The 26928-nt window shown below is 40.0% G+C and overlaps 1 protein-coding gene across 5 annotated transcripts in view; it reads right to left on the reverse strand.

Moving 5' to 3' along the window:
• The window catches only part of LOC113407382 (polypyrimidine tract-binding protein 2-like), a 79453-nt gene extending 52973 nt beyond the window's left edge, over positions 1 to 26480 (reverse strand). For 4 of the 5 annotated variants that reach the window (XM_026655812.1, XM_026655811.1, XM_026655810.1 and 1 more), the window contains exons 1-3: positions 26322 to 26480; positions 24511 to 24541; positions 5516 to 5591 (exon numbers count right to left, since the gene is read on the reverse strand). In XM_026655812.1, coding sequence (XP_026511597.1) covers positions 5516 to 5591; positions 24511 to 24541; positions 26322 to 26329 — 115 coding nt within the window. In that variant the 5' untranslated portion in view covers positions 26330 to 26480. The remainder of the gene's footprint in view (positions 1 to 5515; positions 5592 to 24510; positions 24542 to 26321) is intronic. The other variant, XM_026655813.1, reaches the window with a different exon arrangement.
• Positions 26481 to 26928: the final 448 nt, after the last annotated feature.

A 26928-nucleotide genomic window follows, 5' to 3' on the forward strand; every position in this document is an offset into this window, starting at 1 on the left:
AAAAATTACTATTTGTGAACTTAGTTACTCAAGTACCTGTAATTATAACATTTTATTGTTAACCACTGTCAGTTTAGCTATGGCTTTATAAAAACAGGACATATAAATTCATTCATCAATCTATAACAATGCACCATTAGCATTGTTAAACCATATTTTAAGATATACATGATCATTTGTATGACACATTGCTAAGTGTTTTGTGAATGCAATTAAATATCTATCAAAGCATATCTCTAATGAGACAGAGTTAAAAAAGTTACCACAGACACTGGATTGTTAATTCCCCAAATTTTAGTAGGTTTAATGGAGCAGCAGCAGCCACTGCTACAGTTAAAGTTGGATAACTGTTTCCATTCTGACAGGTTTCAGAGTAGCAGCCGTGTTAGTCTGTATCCACAAAAAGAACAGGAGTACTTGTGGCACCCTAGAGACTAACAAATTTATTTGAGCATAAGCTTTTGTGGGCTACAGGCCACTTCATCAGATGCATAGAATGAAACATATAGTGAGGAGATATATATACATACAGAGAACATGAAAAGGTGGGAGTTGTCCTACCAACTCTAAGAGGCTAATTAATTAAGAGAAAAAACGTTTGTAGTGATAATCAAGATAGCCCATTACAGACAGTTTGACAAGAGGTGTGAGAATACTTAACATGGGGAAATAGATTCAATGTGTGCAATGGCTCAGTCATTCCCAGTCTCTATTTAAGCCTAAATTGATGGTGTCTAATTTGCATATTACTTCAAGTTCAGCAGTTTCTCCTTGGAATCTGTTTTTGTTCTGTTTTGTTTTCCATTCTAATCCCTTGTTTCCAGTCACTCAACTTTCAGGAACTTTAACCCCATCAGGCTGAAATGTTCCATTCTTTGTGTCTGCCCACTTTTTTTTGGTGAGGGTGGAGAGAGAGAGAGAGAAGAGAGATAAGATTTTGCAGATTTCAGGAAATACAGTTTGGCTGTTTCCAAGTACAAGGAACTAGAAAACAGACATACTTTTCCATACATGAAAATATTCCTGCAATTTTTATTGAGCAGTCCTACAGTTGAAAGGAATAAAGTTTCAGAAGATTAAATTTGGCACAGAAATAGCACACCACAGAGGAGATGCATGTTTCCTTGTTCTATAGAAAATAAATGTGTTTTATAGTTAAATCTTAGAATGAGTAAGAGCAATTTTTTTTCACCTTATGCAAAGTACATAGTTAAGGAAGAATTTATTGGGCATGCAACATTTGCCTTCTTAGTTGACTAGTGAAAAGCACAGGGAAGCATATTGTTAGAGACACCAGTTTAAGACCAGTTAGTGCAGGACTTATGACCTAGACGACATTGGTGCCCTGCAGAATACCCAGAATTGAGGTAAAATTCTAATATTTCCTTGTTTCCATTCTGGTCCATTTCATAGAGTATCAGAGTCCCATTTAACATCTCTTTGCTTGGAATACTTCTCAGTGAGTCAGTATCTGCCATACATTAATATAAAAGGGATGATTTAATAAACACTGGAAGTAGGGCTCATGCTCTCCAAAGACTTCTGACCCTAACTAGTTTAAAATAGGAAACAAGAATGGAATTTTACATCAGCTTCAGAATTGATGAAGGACAACATTTACTCCAATAGTTTTTATCTGTGATTTTGACGGTGCAGCTCTCAGCTGTAGGTGTAAATGATGTCATCAACTATTGCTAGAAAAACTCTGAGCCCTGACCTTTAATCTTAAGCAAAGACAAAACTGCTTTCCAGAATACGTAGTGGTTGTTAGTTCTTGTCTTCACCTTTAAAACAATCTATTCTAGCATCTAGGATTTTCTTCTCAAATGTTATTTATGGACTTTTCATGCAAAGGATTCACAAATCACTCGTAAAAACTAATTTTGATATAGATACATATAGCTTAAGTGAAATACAAACACTTCTGGGGTTGACGACTGCACCTTAACACCACATAGCTTTGAGGAAATGCAAGGGTGCAGAAGTAGGTGTAAAAGTATTGATACCAGAAATAACATGGAATAAAGAGATCTGGACCTCTGGACAACTGAGGATATTTGATTTGAAGTCTATTTTGGTAAAGGTCTGTGTACTTTGGAAGCCAAGTACTCCAAATCCTCTTGTATGTTCTGGTTGCAGAACGTTTACCACTGTTTAACAGAGTTGTTTCCGGCTCCGTTCTCTTAGATTCTAAACTATTAGTTTCAACCTGCCAAGGTCAGAATGAAATGTTGAAGTTTTTCCACAAACATGTCTTCATGATCGTGTGTGATGATGGCCTGTGAGACCAATAATGATGCAATAAGCATTACAGATTCTTTACCTAGTTTTATTTTGCAAATCACCCAGACAATATGAAAAAAATGGGAGAAAAGGTTGATATACAGAAATCCTTAAAGGAAAGAGAAGGTGTCTATCTTTCATATCATTCACCGTCTATTTGAAGAGAATTATGATTGGCATTTTCAAAAGAGACCAGGGGAATTTGGTGCCCAAGTCTCACTGAATTAAATGGGAGCTGGATGCCTAATTCCCTTGGGTTCCTTTGAAAATCCCAATCTAAAAACTTAGACAAGTTTAAGTGAAAAAAAATCTGATCTCTTGCTTCTTGTTGTGCAATTATTTATTATTTTTACAAAAACGTTTTTAAGTGCTTTACAAGGTATAGGACGAAAGGGGAAAGAAAGGAGAGAGAAAGCTTTAAAAAACAAAAAAAGAGTCTTCATTATGAATCACTGTTGGGGTAGAACTAATGGTAGGTGGACTCTGGGCTGCGTGAAGGTAAGTTGCTTTCAGGTGCATTTTCACCAACAGGTCACATCCCGGTTACAGAAATGTAAATTGCCCTCTTCCTTCTCTTCTTCTATGAAGACATCAGCTTGGACAGTATTATGGAATCTGATGACAGAAGTGACAAGGTCATAAATACACCTTGTTTCCCAGGAATAGTAGAAAATGAAGACCAGGACAAATCAGAAAGAAAAGTTCTTGAGAACTACACAGTGCAAAAGAGGGAGGTAGAGTCATTTCTCGAGTGTGTTATGGAGTAGCTACTGTTCCAAATCATGCTTCCTTTACAAACAGAGTGATCAAGGATTATATCCTTTCTTTATAAGGGCTTCACAGTCATGATGCTTTGAGTGCGATAGCAGAACTCTGACTCATGTCAATACTATTACATATATATAAATTCAATGGCAGAGAGGCCAGAAGAAAGATTAGAGGTGAACCTATTAGTCTATTGACCTATAATACATTTTTAAATGACATTTCAAACCCATATGCCTTAAGACCTGGTCAAGAATTTGAATAAGAAAAATGCTTGGTTTCCCTTTTAGACTTAATTACGCCTTAGTTGATCATTTACATTATGAGTGGTTGAAGAAGAATCTGTACTGACCTCTCGCTTGCAAAGCTGGAAAAATATTCCCTGGCTCTGGATACAGCTGGAAGGATTGTCCATTAGATCTCACCAGACAAGATGTGGGAGTTAGTCAATATTTTCTATTCAGAGGCTTATGTCTCATAAGAGAGATGGACTGAGGAAACAGGTTATGTTTTGATGAATTCCTGAAAGTTTTCTCCAAGGATATTTTCAAGACTACCCATTGAAAATGACAATTATATTACTGCATTCAGGAGCATCTTTGTTAGGGATTCTTATATTTCTTTTAGAGTTTCCTCCTCTTTTTCCAATATTTACTATTACCATTAGAATGGGCAACGGACCTGGGCATCATAGAAGAGCTCAGGTTAAGATTATTTAGTTCATTGAAACTTGTGGCTAGTTTGACTGTAAAATAAAAGTATGGGCTAAGATTTTTCAAAAGTGACAGTGATTCTGAATAGCTACCTTGAGACACCTTGAAAGGCTCTGATTTTCTCAAAGTACCAAACCCCATTTCTCTGAAAATTGAGCCCTATTCGGTGTTTTAAGTTGGATACTCAAATCACATTTTAAAATCTTGACCATAATTTTTTAAAAGCCCAATAGTATGGTAAATGAATATTTTTCAACAAAAATCTTGAGTTCATTTGTTCCATTTGAGTACAGTGAAGTCTTTCACAACCAACTGGTGGCCCTTGTAAGAGCCTGGGGGAAAGGATCAATTTGAGAAGAAAGTAACATTTCCAATTTGCAGTCAATTTAAACTAATTTAGTTCTCTCAAATTTGTGTTTTAATATTGGCTCACTTGAAAAGTGACATTAACTGTAATGTAGCAGTAAAACTTGACAGTAATATAGCTTTTTTGTTTAGAATCTTCTTTGATTAAATAACATGGATTTAGTCCTGATGCATAGAAAGTTTGGGAGCAGGGGAGAAGGAATCATAGTTTTTCCCAGAAGATGGAAAAGATTGTAAAGAAAAGATGGCAAGTCAGGACACTTTCTAACTCAAGCATACTATTATTGTGTCCAAGGATACCTAGAAATGAAATAGGGATATCCCCCAGAAGCAAAAAGGAAACTAGGAGAGTTGGGTAAAGCACTGGTGTTCAGAAGCCTTCCTTTAATCTAAAAATAATTTATAGGCTCTCTGTAGTGGTTTTAAAGCTATGCCACAGTCATTAGCACTCAGGGAGGAAAGTGCTACCTTTTACTGCAGGATTACTGCTGATATGGTCCACTGATAGTAGGAGCTACTAGACCACGCTGCTGCACTGCTGTGGAGAATTCACCTACCACAGTAAAGTGGTGAGCTAAGTCTTCTGATTACGACTATTTAGATCACCCACTAACAGACTAGAGGTATGAACTAAACCACTCTGCCACCAGAATGAAAGACCTAAGTGGTAGGTATGCCAAAACAGCAGGCTGAGCAAAACTCCTTTGACAGACATACTCTGAAATAGTTGTAAGGAAGTTATAAAAGAAAGGGGAACAAGTTTCAATTACTGAAAAGTCAATTTATTTGGAGTCCCCAGCAGTTTGACAAAGGAACACTAACACACGCTGCATTGAAGTGCTGCTGTGAGCCTAAAGCTGCTTCCATACTAAGGCAGTGAACTAGGATCAGAGTCTGTGCTGTGGCAGTTTAGCTGAGGGTTATTAGAATTTTAATTATTCATAAAGTTACTCCACTACTGTGAAATGAGCAGGCTAATCCAGCAGGGATGCCCAGACATGTGGATGCCTACACATGACAAAGTTAAATTCCTATAGCAGTTCCTGTTAGCCATTATTTGCTCTGTATCACTCCTTAATTTGAAGAGAATTGTATAACTCATTCCATATTAAAAAGTTTAATTTCTTTCATGTCCCATCCAGTTCCCCAGCCTTAAGAATTGTTTCATCATCTGTAAATTTCTATTAATTTAATTGGTTTACTCGTTCAAATATTTTTTGAGTCTTTCAATGTAGATACAGGGTTGTTAAAGTCTGGTGCATGCCAACAATTTATTCTTGTACAATAGGATGGAATCTACTTTTACTATTTTAATTTTACTATTTCCCCCTTGTAAACAGGAAACGATTCTGAGATATAATGTTAGATTTCTCCTTTGAAACACTTACCAGTAACTACCATGCTGCTCATGTTAGAGTTCGGACTATTGAGTACACTGCCTGAAAGAAGTTCGTCAGATCCTCTCTAAAAAGAAAGAGACAATAAGAGTTTTTTTCCCTCTATTTTTGTCATCTTTAATGTTGATATTAAAAATATCAGTTTGACAGGGCAAATCCCTTCAGAGAGCTTTAAATGAACATTACATAAGATTTGGCAGATTCTCCCTTTTCAGAAAAGTGACAGTAAATAAAAAAAATAAAATCTAGACAATACAGTATATTTACATAGCATCTCTCGATTCAAATAATTCCATACACACAATCACTTCATCCACAGCTGAAATGCAACCTCCAGGGACCACAAGAGCTGTCCAACAGTACACGACTTACGAAATATTTTAGAATAGGAAGTTAATATTTTATCCACTGAAACTAAATGGGGAATTCAGGCAAATACTGAAATTAGAATTTGACCAACGTGCTAGGGCTAGCACTCCTATTAGAAAAAGTTCATAGCAGACTGTTGTGTTTTGCACTTCTTTATAATACACCTCTACCCCGATATAACGCAACCCAATATAACACGAATTCTGATATAACACGGTAAAGCAGTGCTCGGAGGGGGAGAGGGGGGAAAGGGGCTGTGCACTCCGGCGGATCAAAGCAAGTTCAATATAACGCGGTTTCACCTATAACGTGGTAAGATTTTTTGGCTCCCAAGGACAGTGTTATATCAAGGTAGAGGTGTGTATATAAAGGAACGCTGAAAACACTTTTTTTTTTTTGTTGGAGGATGGATTTCTTTTTGGTTTAAGCTTCATAAAATTATGAAGAACATCAAGTCTATTCTTTCTGAGTCTTCTTTTTAGATGATTTCAATGTGGAATGCAGATACCAGAGGAGATTTGGTGTTGAATCCTTAAAGAGGGATCCTTTTCCCCCAAGTGTTTGAGTTAAATAAGTATAAAAAATAAGTCTGAAGCAGTCTAAACACTTAAAAAAATATACTTCCCCTCTCAGTGATCAGGTTTCATTTCCTTCCAGGATAGAAAAAAAACACCCAGATACCCAATGTAAAACAAGTAGGATTTTTTGTTTGTGTATTTTTTTTAAATCTTTCAGGCCTTCCTCAGAAGTCAAAATGAATTAAAACGGGCATAAACCTCCCCTCCTTTGCATGTCATCATTAATAGGCTACTGGATTTTTTACGTCCAAAAGAGGTTAGGGCCTCAGTTTTGTGTCTTAATTCAAAGGTATCTCCAGTACCCTCAGCACTAACCCAGGCCATTGGGTCATTGCTGAAAAGGATGAGTGCCAGTTACTGAATCACCAAATATTACTTTGCATGGAATCTGTTTCCATTCTGAGTACTGACCACAAACTGCTTTACTTACAAAAATCTTTATAATAATCAAGATGTTTCAGACTGTACTGTCCTTGAGGCAGGTATTATCTATCTCTGTTTGAAAAGCATCCTGTATATTTTGGATAGTTCTTCATTCTAAATAATAAATACATACTAAACTAATCTGAGAATATCACAATACTAAGTGGTATGCTTATACCAGGATGCATATAATCAAGCCCAAACTGTAATATTAGTGTATATATTCTATATATATATACACACACACACACACACACACACACACACACGTATAGGAATATGAAGAGGAATATATAAACACGTTTTGAAGTATCCCATATCTAAAATCCACAACATACCAAGCCATTAGTCACTAAGCTTATTCAGTTTTGAGCACTAGTTCTCAAAGTTAAACAGATTATTTTAGGTTTCAAAGTAGCAGCCGTGCTAGTCTGTATCCGCAAAAAGAACAGGAGTACTTGTGGCACCTTAGAGGCTAACAAAATAAATTTGTTAGTCTCTAAGGTGCCACAAGTACTCCTGTTCTTTTTTTGAATAATTTTAGTTTGCCTCACACCCTTGCTGATTCTAGATTCTGCTCTACAAATTTTGGGGTTCAAACTGGCAACATGATTTGACTTTAAATTTAATAAAAGAAAACAGCAATGAGTCTTGTCAGAGGAAACCATTTTTAATTAGATCAAAAGAATGAACTTAAAACAGACAAAATTGAAAGCCAATCAGAGAAGCTATGGAACCTTTCCATTATTCACTCTATATGACTATTATCAAGTACAAAGATGACTGAAATGTAGCAGATGGAACTCATTGAAATGTTTTTTCTTTCTCTTTGAAGATCTAAATTTCTACCCCAATATTTGCTAAGGGGAGGATATCATAGTTTGACATCAAAATTATGGAAGTAAAATCATGGACGACAAGATGGTTGAATTTAAAAAATACCTACACTTCTGTGCAGTCAGCCCACCAATATATTTCCACTGAGGGATATTTTACCTCTGTTTGCAATGGACAAAAATAACTAGTGATGGCAGCCATCACAAAAAAAAAAGTAGTTATTTTTACTACTAATTAAACAGATTATACACGGTTGTTTAAAAAAAACCAACACTATGGTAGTTTCTCAACAAAAAAAAAAACTTGTAATATAATATTACTGCATATTTAAGATTTCAGTTTGCTTGTAAGACACAGCCCTTCCCCTACATCCAAAGGGAATTCCCATGCTGCTCACTGTACTGACCTGGATATATTCAGATTCTGTTTTCATTGCTTCACTTGAGGGCAATTACCTGCTCATTCTCATGCCTGAACATAGATGACTCACAGGCCACATCTCTAAGAGTGCTGGATCTAGGCACATGCAATTTTGAGTCTAGAAGGCTTTCAAGTCCCTTGCTTCTCATGATTTTTTCTTTTTGTTTTGGAAAGATGGATGCTATTTCAGTCTTGGCAAAGCAACAACTCTTAAAATCATGGAATCCTGATCTGTCTTAAGTAAAAGCCAGAACACTAACCCTACGAAGGGAAGACTTTGTACAGAACAAACTACTCGATGAACTACTAGTTTACAACTTAAACATGGAGGGTATTAGACCCAGCCTCTTAAATAATCCTGACTCATGCCTGCAAATTCTGTTTTGTCCTTCCTAACTCATCCTGTCGCCCTCAACGCAGTCTTTCACCAGAAATGTGAAGAAAAATATTTAAAGTGTGGTTCTACCCAGAAAAGCAGATGTGTAAGAGTGACATTGTGAGATTCCTCATGCAGGACCAAATTTTGAAAAAGAGATTCAACTGTCAACTTAAGCCTTCAATATGTGACTCCTAAAAGCAATTTACAAACTTCAGAAGCATAAATTGCTTCATGTACTGTAAATCTGAAATATAAAAATTAAAAGAAGTGGAATGTAGGGAATGTTTAACTGTGTATAATACCACTGCACAACAAATACAATCAAATCTTTTAGTTCTTTCAAAAATTACAGGACAAAACTATAGAAAAGGAGGACGAAAGTGCAGAGACTAGCCACAGTGTATAGATCTTTGCTTTAAATGTTGCAACTAATTTAGTATCCATATTATAATTCGTTTCAAAATGGTTTGTCCCAACATGTATTACTTTGAAAATGTATCTAATCTGAATGCCACAGGTTATGTTATACACCTTCCTAGTTTTATCAGGCCATTACAGTCATCAAAATCCCCTGAAGTCTAACCATGAAACCATTCAGGCTGGCAAAAAAAATCTATTGTCAACTATTTTTCCCACATCTCAGGAATAATATATTTTAACTATAGTAGAAATCTCTTTCCACATGTAAGAAGCAAAGAATAGAAATAAGAAGCCAATTCGCAAACATTTTTAAAATCTATTACTGCACTTAAAACTTGGCAGCTACCTGTCAAAAAAATTCTAAAAGTCTAAAAATATATATCCAAAAGTTGTCTGCCCAATTTTTTATTAACTCTTAAGTAGAGAAAAATGTTTCGGAAGTCGATTCTTATACCTAACGTAAGAGATTTGTTTAGGTTGAAGAAGGCTTAATAAAAGCATCACTCAAATTTGCAGTCTCCTCTGACAATGGAAATAAACAAAACACGAAGTAAATGGTGTTGACTAAAAACAGTCAACAAATGAACAAAACTATCCCTCTATTTCAAACATAGTAGTAAGAGCCAGCACTATCATCTACTCTACTGTGATACAATTAATATCTAAACAGTTTTTAATTACAATCTGGTGAAGGGGATATAATAATTAAAAAAGAAATTCTGTTAACTCTTGGGAGAGATTTTGATTTACCGATGATACATATCTATTTTAAGTAGAGAATAGGACACTTTTTCTGTGATGAAAGAAAGCAGAAAAAATGTTAAATGGTAGTTTTAGTTACATTGTACATTTACCACAGTTAGTCTCAGCCTAGGGGCATATGTCAAGCCATGAGCAGAACACCACTGTGAAACACTCAGGGTATGTTTACATTGCAATAAAAGACCCACAGCAGAGCCACAGCTGGCCTGAGTCAATTGACCGGGCTCTGAGACTTGGTGCCACAGGTTTTTTACTGAAGTGTAGATGTACCCTTAACTTCTAACAGCATCTGCAGGCAAGTGAAAACTATCAGTATGATGGAGGAGTAGCAGCATTCAAAAACAAGTGTTCAAAATAATCAGTGACTACCATTCCAGTAGCTTGAGTCATTCTTCTTCAGGGAAAGTTTCTTGCAAATCCAAAATATAAAGTGTCTTCAGGCATTTAAAAAAAACATTGTCTCCAGGGATGAAAATACTAAGAGTTTGAGTTAGTATATTGGGGGGAAGGAGAGGGCACAGAACAATAAGCACTCATTTACAGATTTCAATTTGCATGAGAGATAGATATGAATTTAATTAATATTCTGTTGTCACATGATGAATTTTTAGTGAAATACAGCATGCGTATATTTTGTTTATGCTTATTTAGTGAAGAGGAAGTGCATTTATGTATAGACATCTTACCGTACACACTGACCTCAAACAGCAATATCCCCAATCTGCTCCAAAAATAACTAACAGAAGCCAACTCACTTTGTACAGCAACATAGAATCACTAGACTCCCCAAGGCCAGGGCCCCAAGAATACGAGTTACATCTGTACACATTCTCATCCTACCTACAGTCCAAAAGAAATTCCATGCAGGCTCACAGGTATGCTACAAAAATCCCCAGTTTCATCTCTGCCACATCACCATATAGACAAAAGACTTGTCTACACACAGTTTTTTACTGATTTAAATACAATTTAGTTAAATCAGGACAAGAACTGTGCGTAGACCAGCCCAACAACTCCGTATTCCACCACCAGGTGGTAACTCATTGCAGTAATTTGTTTTTAAGTTCACTTGTCTTTCTGTGACTAATTGGACATTACATGCATATGTGTCCTCGTTTGTCCTATAAGTCCTCTCCCTCTTCCTCACTTCTCACCTCAGTTCCCTGTAAGCTGCACGGCCGCTCAGCAGCCTATTTAGTGCCACGCAGGTGCTCAAGGAACCCACCTGGGGACCTGCCGCGGCTGGTGGAGGGGCGTCCCTTCCCCGGCCCCCAACTAGCCTGGCCCACAATTAGGTGCAGCAAGGGCGCAGGGCGCCCCTCCTCTGGCCCCAACTCTGCTTTGGCACGGCACGGGCCAGCCTCAAGCATGGCCACAGTAGCCCAGACCCAGCCATGGCTGGGAAGCCCAGACCTGTGATCACTTGCTTTGAGCCAGCAGCCTTATAAAAAGGCAGCCAGTTGCCAACCTAGTGAGCAGTGAACAGAGGCGAACCAACCGAGGAGTTCATCTAGGGATAGAGCCCACAGAGTTTTTGCCTTTCAGGCTTCTGGGAACAGTAAATACCAGGGTGGATAAAAATCAATTATTTAAAAAATAAAATAAATAAAATAATAAATGTGTTTTTTTATTTAAAATTAGATTTTTGATAAGATGCTTTTTGAGGGAAAAAACCTATCTAAAGACAGTTTTAATTAAGATACCTTTTGAGCTATAATGTATCTCCTCATGGAATAGGGATTATAAATTCTATAGTATGAAACAATATATTCATGTAATGTTTAAGAAAAGTTTTGTAAATGAGTTCCAACAGTTCATGGATTACGGACCCAATTTTATGAGGTTCCAGGGGCTTCTGTATAGATTATTTAGGTTAATCTTTCTATCTACCCAATGGACTCAGTGCTCAATCTAGAAGATACCATTAGAGATGCTTAGTTTTGCAGTTCTCAAACTGGATTTGTGTCACCAGAGATAACATGCTTATTAACAGCAAAGATATTTTAAATAAATAAATAATATATAGAGGTGAGAAAGAACAGAGCTCAACCATATTGTCCCTCTGCAAATTTGTGTACACAGAGTTAATCCCTTACCTCTCTCTAAACGTGCAAATTTTCAAAAAGTTCAATGTTGGGGGCAGAATAGATCTGGACAAGGGGAAGAAGTCTGGAGATAAATGTGAGAAGGGAGGGACGAGCAGTAGAAACAAAAGTGAAACTGTTTGAGCAGCATAGTCCAGAAGTCTTGTGGTCTTTCTGAGTGTAGCCTTCATTGATTTGAGATCTACTATACCATTCTCTCACTAGAAGGGAAAACCTATAAAGGCAGCAGGCCGTAAGAGAGACCCAGTTTGGAAATATTTTAATGAAGTTCCTCTACCTGTGGGTAAGACAGGCACGCATGCAAAATGCAAACAGTGCAACAAAAAAATGCAAGGCCTGATTACCCGAATGAAACAACATCATGAGAAGCATTCCTTCTCAGGAGAAAGTTGCGTTGAAGATGACGAAAGGAACATGTCTGAACACGCAGGGTCTTCAGGTTGGTAAACTTTTATTTCATACTTCTTTCTTAAGGACTGCTTGTCTTCCTTCTGGACTATTCTTGAATTCTCATGTTTGAGAAAAAAAGTATAGTTGTTACTCTATCGTACTATCATTTTAGATGCAGTTGTGATAAAAAATAAATAGCTGAAATAGGCAGAACCTCCTTTTACAATTTCACCTTTAAAGTAGTACTGAGTGTCAGTGAATGCAATGAGTAATACTAAATGAGCAGTATGGTACTGCATTGACTTATTTTGTTTAGGAGAATCCATCCTCAACATACAGGATTCTGAAGACTATCCACCTTCAAGATCATCATCATTTTCTATAGTTTCAGAGTTATCTGCCAATGATAGTGTTTCAGTCACATCATGTATGTCACATAGCCACAGTATATCACCTGTAGCAAAAAGAAAAAAATCTCCATCATCCAGAAACAACCATAGATAAGTTTGTGATAAGAACCAGCAGATTACAAAAAGAGGTAATTGATGAATAAATTGCCGGTTTGTTTATGCAACAAACTCTCCTTTCCGTATGATTGAGAACCCACACTTCATTAACATGGTTCAGTCATTAAGACCAGGATACAGTCCACCCAACAGAGCAGATGTCGCAGGCAAATTGCTGGATAAAGTGTATGAAAGAGAAATTGAGCAGCGTGCAAAAGGTCTAGAGAAATTGTTAACCTGAGTTTTGATGGGTGGAGCAATGTCCACAATGATCCTGTTGTATGTGCTTGTGTGACAACAGAAGAAGGGAATGTCTTCCTTATAGAAACAACTGATACATCAGGAAATGCACATAGAGCAAAATACTTACAAGTAGCAGTAAAAGCTATAACAAACCATAGAAAAAAATTCAAATGTCTAGTACGCAACTTGGTCACAGACAATGCTGCAAATGTATCCAAGATGAGAAGAAATTATTTAGAAGAGAGTCCCAAACTAATAACATACAGTTGCAGTGCTCATTTGATGCACCTCCTAGTCAAAGACTTCAGTATTCCAGAAATAAAGGCTAATGTTGTTGAAATTGCAAAATACTTCCGTAACAACCACTTTGCAGCAGCTGCTCTGAAAAAAGTGGGAGGAACCAACTAACTCTCCCACAAGATGTGCAATGGAACTCAGTAGTGGACTGTTTTGAGCACTATATCAAGAAGTGGCCTAATCCAATGACAGTTAGTGCCATTTATTTTTTCACGATTTTGTTCACAGTCACAGCCAAAGTTCTCAACATTGGGCTTAAGAGAAATGTTGAACACATGCGGAGTATCCTGAAGCCTATTTCCGTAGCCTTGAACAAAATGCAGGGAAATAGCTGTTTTATTGCTGATGCTGTTGAAATTTGGAAGGAACTGAGTGAGATCTTAAAAAAAGAGAAATATGCAACGACAGTTAAATCACAAACATTAAAAAAACGAATCGGACAAGCACTATCTCCAGCTCATTTTCTTGCAAATATTCTCAATACCAGGGTCAAACCTTAACTGCTGAAAAAAGGAGTTAGCTATCACATGGACATCCAGCAATCGTCCCTCAATAATACCAACTAATAAACTTCAGAGCTAAGGGTGAACCATTCAAGAAATATATGTTTGCTGATGTTTTAAAGAAAGTCACACCAGTGAACTGGTGGAATTCACTTAAGCACTTGGATTCAGAGACTGTGGAAGTGATAATCTCACTTTTAAAAGCAGTAGCTTCTTCTGTCGGTGTAGAAAGAATATTTTCTTCCTTTGGACTAATTCATTCCAAATTGAGAAATTGTTTTGGATTTGAAAAAGCAGGAAAGCTTGTTTTTCTTTTCCAGATTATGAACAAACAGGAAAATTAAAGTGAAGACAACTGAGTTAGCTGCAGAAGCCAATATTTTAACTCTCTCATGTTGACCTGGCTGACATAGTTAAATGAATTTTAAAAAAAATTAAATAGACTATTTTAAACAAAAAAACAAACCTGATTTTAAAAACACTTGAATGTTTAACTACATTCAAAAATTCATATGCTTATTTTGTTAAAATATTATATGTTTGTTGTTGTTTTAGTTAAACGTCTGGTGATGTTCTCCTCATAATACAGCATGGCAAGAAAAATCCTCCAAATATTAATGATTAGCCTGTTGAATTTGAGATAGTTCACCTCCCAATGACTTCATAAATATCTGCTTCAATTACCTTTGGTAAAATGAAATAACCAATCATTCATTTAATGATATAGCTGTAAAACTAACCTATAAAGTTTTCAAGATAAATCACTTTAAAAATGTATAGTATGTACCTTCTAAAAATGAAACCTACATCTATCTCTGAGTTGTGAAGAATATGTATTAAGGTTATAACAACCAACAAGAATGCACTTTTATGTAGAAATCCATGATTAGTCAGGAAGACTCGATTTAGTGATTTAAATCAAATCCACCCTGGTAAATACATCATCTGAAGAGGCTTGTGATACATTACAAGGAAAAAAATGTGGGTAGTGAGAGATCAGCTGCACAGGATGTGTCATATTTATCTTTCTCCCAGAGGATAGAAGCGACTTCATCTGCACAAAGTGCAAGCTGATCTCCATGCTGCAAGAAAAGGTTAAAGGACTTGAGGCCAAAGTATCGACCCTGCACTGCATCGGAGAAAATGAAGACTTCCTGGACAGAAGTCAAGATTTGATACTGCAGGCACAGTATGCCCAAGAATCGGAGACAGAAGTGCAGGGGGGACTGAAGAACAGGGAAGAAAACTGCCAGCGTGTGACCTCCAGAAGAAGGAGAGTCAATATACCCCCAACTCATATAGAAGCAAACAACTGCTTTTAGGCTCTCTGCACAGGTACTCCTGTTGAGAATGCCTTGGAAGAGTCATCTGAAGGAAGGTAGCAGGAGACCCCATTGACCAGAAGGCATGGGATGCATTGTCATAGGGACAGGGGTTCCATGACCCCCAGTCCCAAGAGGCGGAGAAGGGTGGGGGTGGTCAGGGACTCCCTCCTAAGCAGGACAGTCATCTATCTGCCATCTGGGACCAGGAATCCTGTAAAAGTGTGCTGCTTGCCTGGAGCTAGAATTCAGGATGTGATAGAGAGTCTTCCGAAATTCATCAAGCCCTCGGACCTCTACCCCTTCCTACTTATCCACGTGGACACCAACGATACTGCCAAGAATGACCTTGAGTGGATCACTACATGACTCTGGGAAGAAGGATAAAAGAGTTTGGGATGCAAGTAGTGTTCTCATCCATCCTCTCTCCCGAAGGAAAAGGCCTGGGCAGGGACCATCAAACTATGAATGTAAATTCATGGCTATGCAGGTGGTAACGGTGAGAAGGTTTTGGCTTCTTTGACAGTGAGCTGATGTTCCAGGAAAGAGGATTACTGTACGGGGATCAGCTCCATCTACCAAACACTGAGAAAAGCATCTTTGGACATTGTCTGGCTAACCCAGTAAGGGGAGCTTGAAACTAGGTCTGATGGGGTCTGGTGACAAAAAAATAGCCAATTCACATATAAGCTCAAGTAATGAAGTCAAGGGGAAGGGGCTAAATTCTGGAGAAGGGACTAGAAACTACAACTGCATTAAAGAGGCAAGGAGAAAAGCAACAGGACAGTCTTCAAAATATCTTCGATGTCTGTATACCAATACAAGGAGTATGGGGATCAAGCAGGATGAATTGGAAGTCATGGTATATGTTGAAAATTATGACTTAATTGGCATTATACAGAGACTTGGTGGGACAACTCTGTTGCACTGTATGTCAAGAATGTATATACTTGCTCTAAGGTCCAAGAGCAAGTGAGCGGCAGACCTACTAAGAGTGTCTGGGTGAGGATAAAAAGGGAAAAGAATAGTAACGATGTTATGGTGCAGGTCTATTATAGACCACCAAATCAGGAGAAGGAAATGGACGAGGCATTCTACAAGCGGGTAACAAGATTACCAAAGATGAGCTAGTAATAATTTAACTTTCCTGATATCTGTTAGAAGACTATTTCAGCAAAGCATAATATGTCCTGCAAGTTCTTAGCATGTGTAGGGAACAACTTTCTGATTGAGAAAGTTGAAGAAACCAGGAGGGGGTCATCCATTTTGGATCTGGCGTTGACCAACAGGGATGAATCAGTTGTGAACATGAAGGTGGTCAGGAATTTGGAAGGAAGCGATCAGGATTTCATAGAATTCGAGATCCTAAAGAAAGGAGGACATAAGAACAGCAAAACAAGGGCACTAGATTTCAGAAAGGCAGATTTCAACCAACTCGGAGAAATGATAGGCAAGGTGCCATGGAAAGACCAATTAGGAAGAAAAAGAGTCAAAGGGGGCTGATGATTCCTAAAAGATGTAATATTAGAGGCTCAACATCAAGCTATCCCTATGCAGAAGAAAGATAAGAAGAGCCACAGGAGGTCAATGTGGCTGCATCAGGAACCTTTTAGCTATGTAAAAACCAAAAGGGATACATACAGGAAATGGAAGCAAGGGCATGTCACCAAGGAAGTATACATGGGAATAGTGTGAGCATATAGGGACAAAAGCCAAGGCAAAGACTGAGTTACAGCAGTCAAGAAATGAGAGAGACAACAAGAATTGGCTCTACAAATATGTCATACAACAAAAGAAAGATCATGAATCGTGTGGGCCCACTGCTCAATGGAGAAGGTGAGTTGGTAACAGAAGATTATAGGAAGGCAGAGCTGCTCAATGCCTACTTTGTTTCAGTCTTCTCACAATAACTTCATTAGTTGTCCAGTCATATTATCATTGCCAATAAAGGGGAAGGAATGCAGATAAGGATAAGTAAATAATACATCAGATCTTCTGACTAATCTGAATGAACTCAAGTCAGCAGGGCCTGATGCTGTTCACTTCAGGGTGCTGAAGGAATTAACTGAAGAAATCTCGAAGCCACAGACAATAAAATTTGCAAACTCATAGATGACAGGAGAGGACCTGGAAGATGGGAGAAGGGCTAACGGAGTGCCCATCTTTAAAAAGGGAGAAAAGGAGGAGCTGGGGAACTACAGACCAGTCAGCCTGACCTCGATACCTGGGAAGCTACTAGAGCAATGTATAAAACATTTAATTTGTATAGTCCTGCGTGGATACAAAAAGGTGTATCTGCGTCTGATCTGCAAAAATTGTCCGCGGATAGCTGGGGATTTGCAGGGCTCTAAACAGCTCCACAGGTCAGGGCGCAGCAATGACACAGGACTGCATCAAGCCCCCAACCGCCCACTCCAGAACTACTTCTCCCCAGAGACCTCCTGCCCTGCCACCCGCTCTACCCCTGCCGTACCCACTCTGGGCAGGGAGGCTACAATTCTGGGCCCTTCTATGCAGTGCCGCCCTCCCCATGGTGGGCTCGGACACCCCTATGCAGTTGCGGAGGCTCTAATGCACGCAGCTATAGCTGCCTGCTCATTTAAAGAACAACCACACCTTCAAAATGGCGCTTTGGCTCACTGCCTTCTGGGAGTTGTAGTTTACCTCCTCCTTCCGAGCAAGCTGACGACTACAACTCCCAGAATGCCCAGCATGTTGCTGCGTGATTCAGAGAGCCAAGCTGGAGTCTGCAGGCTGGGTGACAGCCATTCTGTTCGGGTGAGGGTGTGCTGCAGAGCCCTGTGCGGATACAAAATTTGTATTCACATCCAAGTTATGATCTGCAAAAATGGTCTGCGGATATCCGTGGATACAAAGCAGACAGCTTCAGATTTGCAGGGCTCTATTAATTTGTAGATACCTGGAAGATGAAGGGGTAATCACTAGTGGCCAACATGAATTTACTAAGAACAAATCATGCCAAACAAATTTGATTTCTTTCTTTGACGGGGTAACTGGTTTGGTGGATAGGAGGAATGTAGTGGACATATATACATGGATTTTAGCAAGGCTTTTGACACAGTTCCACATAACATTCTGGTAAGTAAGCTGGAGAAATGCAGACTCAGTGAAACTACCATTAAGCAGATACATAATTGGTTAAAGGACCTGGATGTAGGATCAAATTTGTAGATGACAAAGCTGGGTGGGGAGGTTACAAACACTTTGGAGGGTAGAGCTAAAATTCAAAGGGATCTTGATAAATTGGAGAACTGGGCTATAAACAACAAAATTAAATTCAACAACACTAAATGTAAGGTGCTACACTTAGGGAAGAAAAAACAAATGCACAAATACAGAACGGCAGATAACTGGCTTGGCAGCAGCACTGCTGAAAAAGATCTGGGAGTTGTGGTGGATCACAACTTCAACATGAAACAGTGTGATGCTGTTGCAAAAAAAGCAAATGCAATTTTAGATTGCATTAACAGAGGCATAGCATGCAAGTCACAGGAGGTGATAGTACCACTCTACTCGGCGCTGGTGAGGCCTCAGCTGGAGTACTGTGTCCAATTTTGGTCACCAATGTATAGAAAGGATGTGGAGAAACTTGAAAGGATCCAGAGGTATGTGACAAAGATGATCAAAGGGCTGGAATGCAAGCCATATGAGCAAAGGCTGAAGGAACTGGGTATGTTTAGCTTAGAAAAGATGAGGCTGAGGTGGGGGGGACATGAGAGCATTCTTCAAATATTTGAAAGGCTGCCATAAAAAAAAAGATAGAGAAAAACTGTTCTCTCTTGTCACAGAGGGCAGGACAAGAGGCAATGGGTTCAAATTACAGCACAACAGATGTAGATTAAATCTCAGGAAAAACTTCCTAACTGTAATAACAGTAGGACAATGGAACGGACTGCCTACGGAGCTCGTGGAAACTCCTTCACTGGAGGTTTTCAAAAGAAGGTTGGATAGCCACTTGTCTTGGATAGTTTAGACTCAACAAATCTTGCATCTTGGCAGCAGATTAGACTAATGACCTTGTGGGCCCCTTATGATCCATGATTCTATGACATGTTCAATGAGATCCTGCAAGCCCGTGCTGCATTGGATCATGAGCACAGGGCCTGGAGGATGAACATTGTAGACAGTCTGGAGAAGGAAAGAGTGGTAGAGGAGAAAAGCCCAGGAGTCCCAGCAGGAAAAAGGAGAGGGAGATGTACCAGGACATAATGGGGCTTCTCAGGCAGCAAACACAGATCCTGCAGACTCTGGTGGACCTCCCTCTGCAGCCCATTGAGAACTCAATATTGGGATCTCCCTATACCTTCTCTTCCTCCTCCACTAACATTCCACATGGCATCAAAGGTCAATGCACTCTCCCTACCACTCCACCCTGGGAGACATTAAAGACAACACAGCTTCACATACACTGACTTGCAAAAGCCATGGTAGATATATGTGGTAGCTGAAATGGACATCAACGTTCTTTCCTCTTGAAAAGTTCTGTTCTATTAATTTAGAAAGTTTTATTAAATTTTCAATTTATTTGTTTTAAAATTGCAGTGGTTCTTTTGCACTGATTTTGTTACATAATACAATTCTATTATTTGGAACATAATTCATCTTTATTAATTCACAACATATGCTGCTGAGTGCTTAGCAATTCAGAAAGCAACCAATTACCTGTTACTGCACTGTATCACACAACTCAGAGGATCAGTCACAAACAAAAATAATAGGTGAGCTGACAATGTTATATTCCTACATGTACAGTAATCACCACACAATTCTTACCAGGCCACAAAAGAGCAGGGCCAGATAGAGAATACTACAACGCCACACATTACTCCACTCACTGTTAAAATTGCCTTTCAAAGCCTCCCTGAGCTGTATAGCTCCATGTTCATCTCTTCTAATAGCCCTGTTCAAATTTAGCAGACAGCCACTCCACCTCTGCCCTCCATCCTGGCAGAAACTTTTCCCCTTTTGCTTCACAGATATTAAGCAGGACACAGCAGGTAGCTGTGGGATATAAACATTGGGATATTTTTCTCCCTGAGGTCCAATCTTGTGAGTCGGCAACACCAGCGACCCTTCAAATGACCAAATGCACATTCAACTGTCACTCAATACCTGCTGAGCCAGTAGTTGAATCGTTCCTTGGTGCTGTCGAGGTGACCAATCTATGGCTTCATGAGCCAGGGGAGCAAGGGATTGGTATTTCAATATTGCCAGTGGCAATCTGCCAGTAGGGAAAGAGTCCATGCTTGTAGCTTTCTGAACAGTCCTGTGTTCTTAAAGATGTGAGTGTCACGCACCTTCCAGGATCGGACACTGATGTTGGTGAAGCGTCCCAGTGATCCACCTATGCTTGCATAATCATAGAAAAGTAGCCCTTTCTATTGATGTACTCAGTGGCAACATGGTCTGGTGCCAGAATAGGAATATGCATGCCATCTATTGCTCCACCACAGTTCAGGAACCCCACAGCTGCAAAGCCATCCAGTATGTCCTGCACATTACAGAGTCACAATTCTGTACAGCATGAGGCATTTAAAAGCTCTGTACACTCGCACGGCAACAGCCACCACGGTGAATTTCCTGACTCCAAATTGATTTCAGACAGGTAACAATCTGGTGTTCCACTTGTGAGCGCCACTCACTTCTCCACTGTCAGTGCAGCTCTCATTTTGGTGTCTTGTGCTGAAGGGCTGGGGTAAGCTCCCTACACAGATCCAGGGACATGGCCTTGTACATCCAAAAGTTCCGCAGCCACTGCTCATCATCCCAAACTTACATTACGATGCGATCCCACCAGTCAGTCAGTGCTTGTTTCTCAGGTCCAGAAGTGGTGCTCCACCTTCTCCATCTGTTCCATGCACACCATTCAATTGATTCTTGCTATGTCCCATGACAATCTGCCCTCCAAGGAATCATTTTTCCCCCCTCCTTCCCCCAATTCAGGTCTTCTTGCGGCTCTGCAAATACTACAGGATCGTGGAACCCTGTGCTTGCAATGCTCCTGACAATAGTGCAGAACTGTGCAGGCTTCGTGCTTCTGTCTGAGATGGCGGACAGCAAGGAGGGACACGTGGGTTTGTGGGATTTTGAAAAAAAGACACGAAAATTATGGGAGACACATACAATTATGGGATGGAGACAGCTGTAAACTGGGACATTGACCCATGCTCCCAGTCACCCCATGCGACTCGTTTTGGCCCCATCATGCATTGCCAAAACTCCCCCAAAACTAGCGAGCTGGATAGTGTCTAGTTGCACAGTGAGACTGCCTACCCATTGGGCACTGCACTCTGCATTGACACAAGCACTCCTAGTGAATACATGCACTGCCAGCACAAGGAGCCAAGTATGCACGTGCACAAGAGATGTACTAACTGCGGCAGCTGTATGCTGATGTAACTTGAGTAAACATCAATTTTTAGTGTAAACATAGCCTTGGTCTGGCTCACTTATAAGAACGGCCATACTGGATCAGACCAATCGTCTATCTAGCCCGGTATCCTGTCTTCTGACAATGGCGAATGTCAGATGCTTCAAAAGGAATGAACAGAACAGGGCAATTATAGAGTGATTCATCCCGTCACCCAGTGCCAGTTTATGGCAGTCAGAGGCTTAGGGACACCCAGAGAATGGGGTTGTGTCCCTGACCATCTTGGCTAAAAGCCTTTGACGGGTCCATCCTCCATGAACTTATCTAATTGTTTTTTGAAGCCAGTTATACTTTTGGCCTTCACAACATCCCCAGCAACAAATTCCAAAGGCTGACTGTGCGTTGTGTGAAGAAGTACTTCCTTTTGTTTGTTTTAAACCTGCTGCCTATTAATTTCATTGGGTGACCCCTGGTTCTTGTGTTATGTGAAGGGGTAAATAACACTTCCTTATTCACTTTCTCTACACCATTCATGATTTTATAGACCTTAGTTGCCTCTTTTTTAAGACTAACAGTGCCATTCTTTTTAATCTCTCCTCATATGGAAGTTGTTCCATACCCCAATCATTTTTGTTGCCCTTCTCTGTCTTTTCCATTTCTAAGATACCTTTTATGAAATGGGGCAATCAGAACTGTACACAATAGCTATGGGCACTCCATGGATTTATATAGTGGCATTATATTTACTGTCTTATTATCTATCCCTTTCATAATGGTTTCTAAAGTTTTTAACTTTTTTGACTGCCGTTGCACATTCAGCTGATGTTTTCAGGGAACTAATCACAATGACTCCAAGAGCTCTCTCTTGAGTGGTAACAGCTAATTTTAGAACCCATCATTTTGTATGTATCGTTGGGATAATATTTTCCAATATGTATTACTTCGCATTTATCAACACTGAATTTCATAGGCCATTTTGTTGTCCAATCTCCCAGTTTTGTGAGATTCCTTTGTAACTCTTCGCAATCTGTTTTGGATTTAACTATTTTAAGTAATTTTATATCATCTTCAAACTTTTCCACCTCACTATTTACTGCTTTTTCCAGATCATTTACAAATACCTTGACCAGCACTAGTCCCAGTACAGATCTCTCAGGGACACCAATATTTACCTCTCTCCATTCTGAAAATGGACCATTTATTCCTACTCTTTGTTTCCCATCTTTCAGCCAGTTACTGATCCACGAGAGGACGTTCCCTCTTATCCAATGACTACTTAGCTTATTTAAAAGGCTTTAGTGAGGGACCTTGTCAAAGACTTTCTGAAAGTCCAAGTAAACTATTCCACTGGTTCACCCTTGTCCACATGCTTGTTGAGCCCCCTCAAAGAATTCTAATATGTTGTTGAGGCATGATTTCCCTTTACAAAAGCCAGGTTAACTCTTCCCCAACATATCACGTTCATCTATATTTCTGTTCTCCACTATAGTTTCAACCAATCTGCCTGAAGTTAGGCTTAATGGCTTGTAATTGCTTTCTTCAAAGACTAGCTCTTATTCTGTACTTTCCCTGTCTGTGCAAATAGATCCTTTTTCCCTTTAAAAACACATACCACAAAGTCTATCTTCAAGAAAAAATGGTGAGGTACATACCGCTAACACTATCAAGTACCCATGACTATTTCCCTGTCTATATATTACTCTAGATTTCTGATCTAATTTTTGAGGCTTGTTCTCTAAAGGCTCCTCCCTTTATGATTGTTGTAGCTTGCTAATCTTGCTTAAGCTCATGACACTACATTTTCCACAATCAGATAAACAAAATAAATATCCCCACTGAAATGTTTACATTTCATAGGCAAGTGGATAGCAAGAAATTTCACATTTATTTTAAAACACACTTCAGATAAGTGGCCTCAATTTGCTCTGAACATGTCACATCAACAGTTACACTTATCAACATGAACTTAGAATTCTAAGAATGTGATGGTTTTACAATGAAGGAAAGTGTTGCCTTTAAGTACCCAGGATGTAAAACAAAGGATCTCTAACAGAATTTGCACAATCCTTTCAAACAATGCATGATTTAACAGGAATTATTTCATTACACATGATTCAGGGCATTCCCTAAGAGACTGATACCGAAAGGGGTTAGAGTGCTGAAATTGTACAATTTAGTTGTTTCTAGAACAGCTGGAACTTTATTTTATGGAGTGTTACTTTCAAGAGTCTACTTCATAATGAAAGAATTTTGCTGTGTTCACTTCCATAATCCCAAATATGCTCTTCGACAAGTAATATACACACACTAGACAACTCTCTCATCTGTTCATAAATTGTGCACCTGTGGCAACATATTTGTCTGTATAGTTCCAGGCTAGCCCTGTGTCATTGTTCCCTTCATGCTAACTATATTTTTGTCGCATCCAGCTCCTAAAAGTATTGATCGGATTCCTGAATGCAAAATTCATTTGAAGAGTGAAAGAATCAGAGGGCTAACTGAAATTAACTATATGAAAGTTCTCCAGTTATAAGAAGTGTACCAATGAGGAAATGGGAGTTTGGGGGTAAAAAAAACAAACAAACAAAAAAACAGCTAACTTCTGCTCTCAGATCTGCAGGTCAAAACTTCATTCCCATATTCTGCTCCAATTATAGGTATCCAATTCTTGTTGGCCTCATTTGGAGTTTTTTACAGGTAGGGAGAGGGGAAAATATGAGCTTTTAAGGTCATCATGCAGCAGTGAGAACAGAACGTTGCCCAAACATTATTTCTGAGAGAATACATCTGTTTGAATAATCTTTAGAATAAATTATATCACTATATTCATCTGCCATCCACGTGACTGGTCTTGATAACAGATTCTCTCATTTCTAGTCAGTTTCCAACTTAACGTTTTCTGTTTATTAAAGCATATCCCGATGACAAAATGTCAGCTGACAATCACTTATTAAAATCTTGCAGCTCACTTCAACTCCACAAATTAACATATATCATATTAACAGGTTGCTAGTTTAGCATCAACTAGCTTCACATCCTACCTTCACGCCAACTGCAACATCAGTGACAATGCTGTAAAGAAAACAAGAAACCTGATTTAATAGTAAGAAACATGTCTGAGTTTTCAAGCCACAGATTGACTCTCAAAATAAATGATTTCCCCATAAAACTGAACTCTTAATATATTTTAATTAACTTTAGTATTTAGAAATTAAAATAGCAAAGACCGACCCCTCAAGAGGAGAGGGGTCAACAAAAAACAAAACAGGAATGGGAGTGGGCTCAAAGGTTCAAAATAAAAGACATCCAGAAGGCACACTGAACAGAGAATCCCAGAGAGTGCCCACAGCTACAAAAGGTGTCCATGATGTCAGTGAACACTACCCAAAGAAGCTCTGTCTGGACACAGGACTTAAGAAGTGAGAGGAATTAGGTCCCACAGTCAGAGAACCCACCCCATCCAGCCTCCTCTTTCTAGAGTCTGATAGATATCCATTTTGGCCAATGCCAGAAAGTCTGAAGAGGAAGTCTCTGGACTTTGTGGGACAATGGATAGAGTGAGAATAGGAGGATTTAAGGACAGGTGTAGTACATAAGATACCTTTCTGTTCATTCTTTAACAGTGATCCCTACAGAACAATTCAGGGCAGAAAGTGATTAATACTATTTCTGAACTGAAAAAGCTGACCACATTGAAGGCTAGCGCCTACAAATGGCACCCTACACCCATGTGAAACAACAGCACAGACATGCTCTTATGCAGATCCATTTACAGGATCTAGCATTGGGTAGGCAGAATATAACAACCCAAAACAGAATATAGCCAGGATACCCTAATTAACACAAATATCATAAAATATTAAAAACAAAACATGATAAGTAAAGTATGCCACTTCCATGGGTATCAATTTGTGAGTAGCACAAAGGATTGACTTTTTAGACAGGGTTTGTAACACCAACATTATGCTGACAAGCAACCATAAAAAGACTTTAAAATCACATTACCAATAGGTTATACATTTCTCACACAAACACAAGAGATTGTTTAATTGGTCTCAAAAGAGGGAGGAAAGTTAAATGAGGACTGTAAGATGCTGCACAAGTACAAGTGTTTATGCTGACAGTAGCTATAAACACCAGCGGTGGTTCCCAGCCCCAATGAAAAGAGGGCCTTGTGTATAACTACCCACCCAAGCTCCCTGCCACGAATGAAGGCCCTTGCTGTCCCATATGGTTGACGCCTGCAAACGCTTCCCTACTTAGGCTTTTACTGCCTGTCTCCAGTATACACAAAGGCATCTTTCTACCTTAAATAAAAAAAAAGCCAGAGGGCTATTAAACAGCTATTGAAAACAAAAGAGCTTGACATCTGCCTCCTCCTGCTGCTGCTCCTCCTCTCTGGCCAGCTCCAAAACAAGCAGGGGTCTTGTTCAGAGCGTTTCCCCTAACCCCACAAATGAGGGGGAGGGAATAAGAGGGAGGGAATGGGGGCACACACCCCCCCCACACACACACACCATTGAGAGGGCCACAGAATGAACAGGGCGCTAAGTAAGGGCTCACACAGCCCTAGGTGAGTCAGGAACGGACCCTCCCCAGCCCCGCATCTGAGCCCGCGTTATGCAGAAGCTCCCCCCATCCTCGCTGGGCCCCAGTCGGTCTCCAGCTCCCCCACAGGGAGGATGCAGGAGCTAATCCCCGTTATTCAGTGGGGTGTGCTGGGCACCCTGCTCCTCCCAGACACCCGCGGGGTGGAGAGCGAGCCCCGCTCTGCCCAGCCCCCAACGGGAAGGCAACAATAAACCAGCGGGTGCGACGGCGGCACCCGCTCCCCCACCGCCCCGTTACTCACCCGTCCATCGCCGAACAAGACAAAGCGCTGGCGAGCAGGGCAGGGAGCCGCGCAGGCAGCGAGCGGAGAGAGGCAACGAGAAAATGGCGGCCGGGCCCCCACGGAAACCGCCGAAGGTTGCCGAGTGCCAGGCTCTGCTCCCCATCAGATTGGGCTCCCTCGTTGTCACTGGGCATGCCCGTGCGCTGTGCGCATGCTCAGTAGCAGCAGCTACTGGCGCTTCTGCGATGCCCCTCGTCACCTGCCTGTCTGAGCCAAACTAGTCCCCCCGCGGGGGCCAACGCAGGCTAGATAAGCAGGGCGGTTTCCTAGCCTTGCTGCCCACAAGGCCCACTCCTAGGCCCATCTCCCAGCCCTGCTAACTGGAGGCCCGCTTTTTGGAGGGAAATTCTTTGACTGTTTCCCTCAAAGTCTGGCTCCTTTAGCTGGGGAGAGACTCCTCAGCCCGGCTGTGCCTGAGACGAGAAACTTGCCAGATCTGATGCCCCAGGACTTGGATTGGATGCCCCAGGCTCCAGCCCTGGTGCCAGGCTTCACTTATTGCAGGAAGAGACTGTCCAAACTTGGTGCTGCATCTCCTTCATTTCTGGGGCCAGAGAGGGAGTAG

The sequence above is a fragment of the Terrapene carolina genome, unplaced genomic scaffold (assembly GCF_002925995.2).
Source record: "Terrapene carolina triunguis isolate 2854851 unplaced genomic scaffold, T_m_triunguis-2.0 Scaffold211, whole genome shotgun sequence".
NCBI classification, from domain to species: Eukaryota; Metazoa; Chordata; order Testudines; family Emydidae; genus Terrapene; species Terrapene triunguis.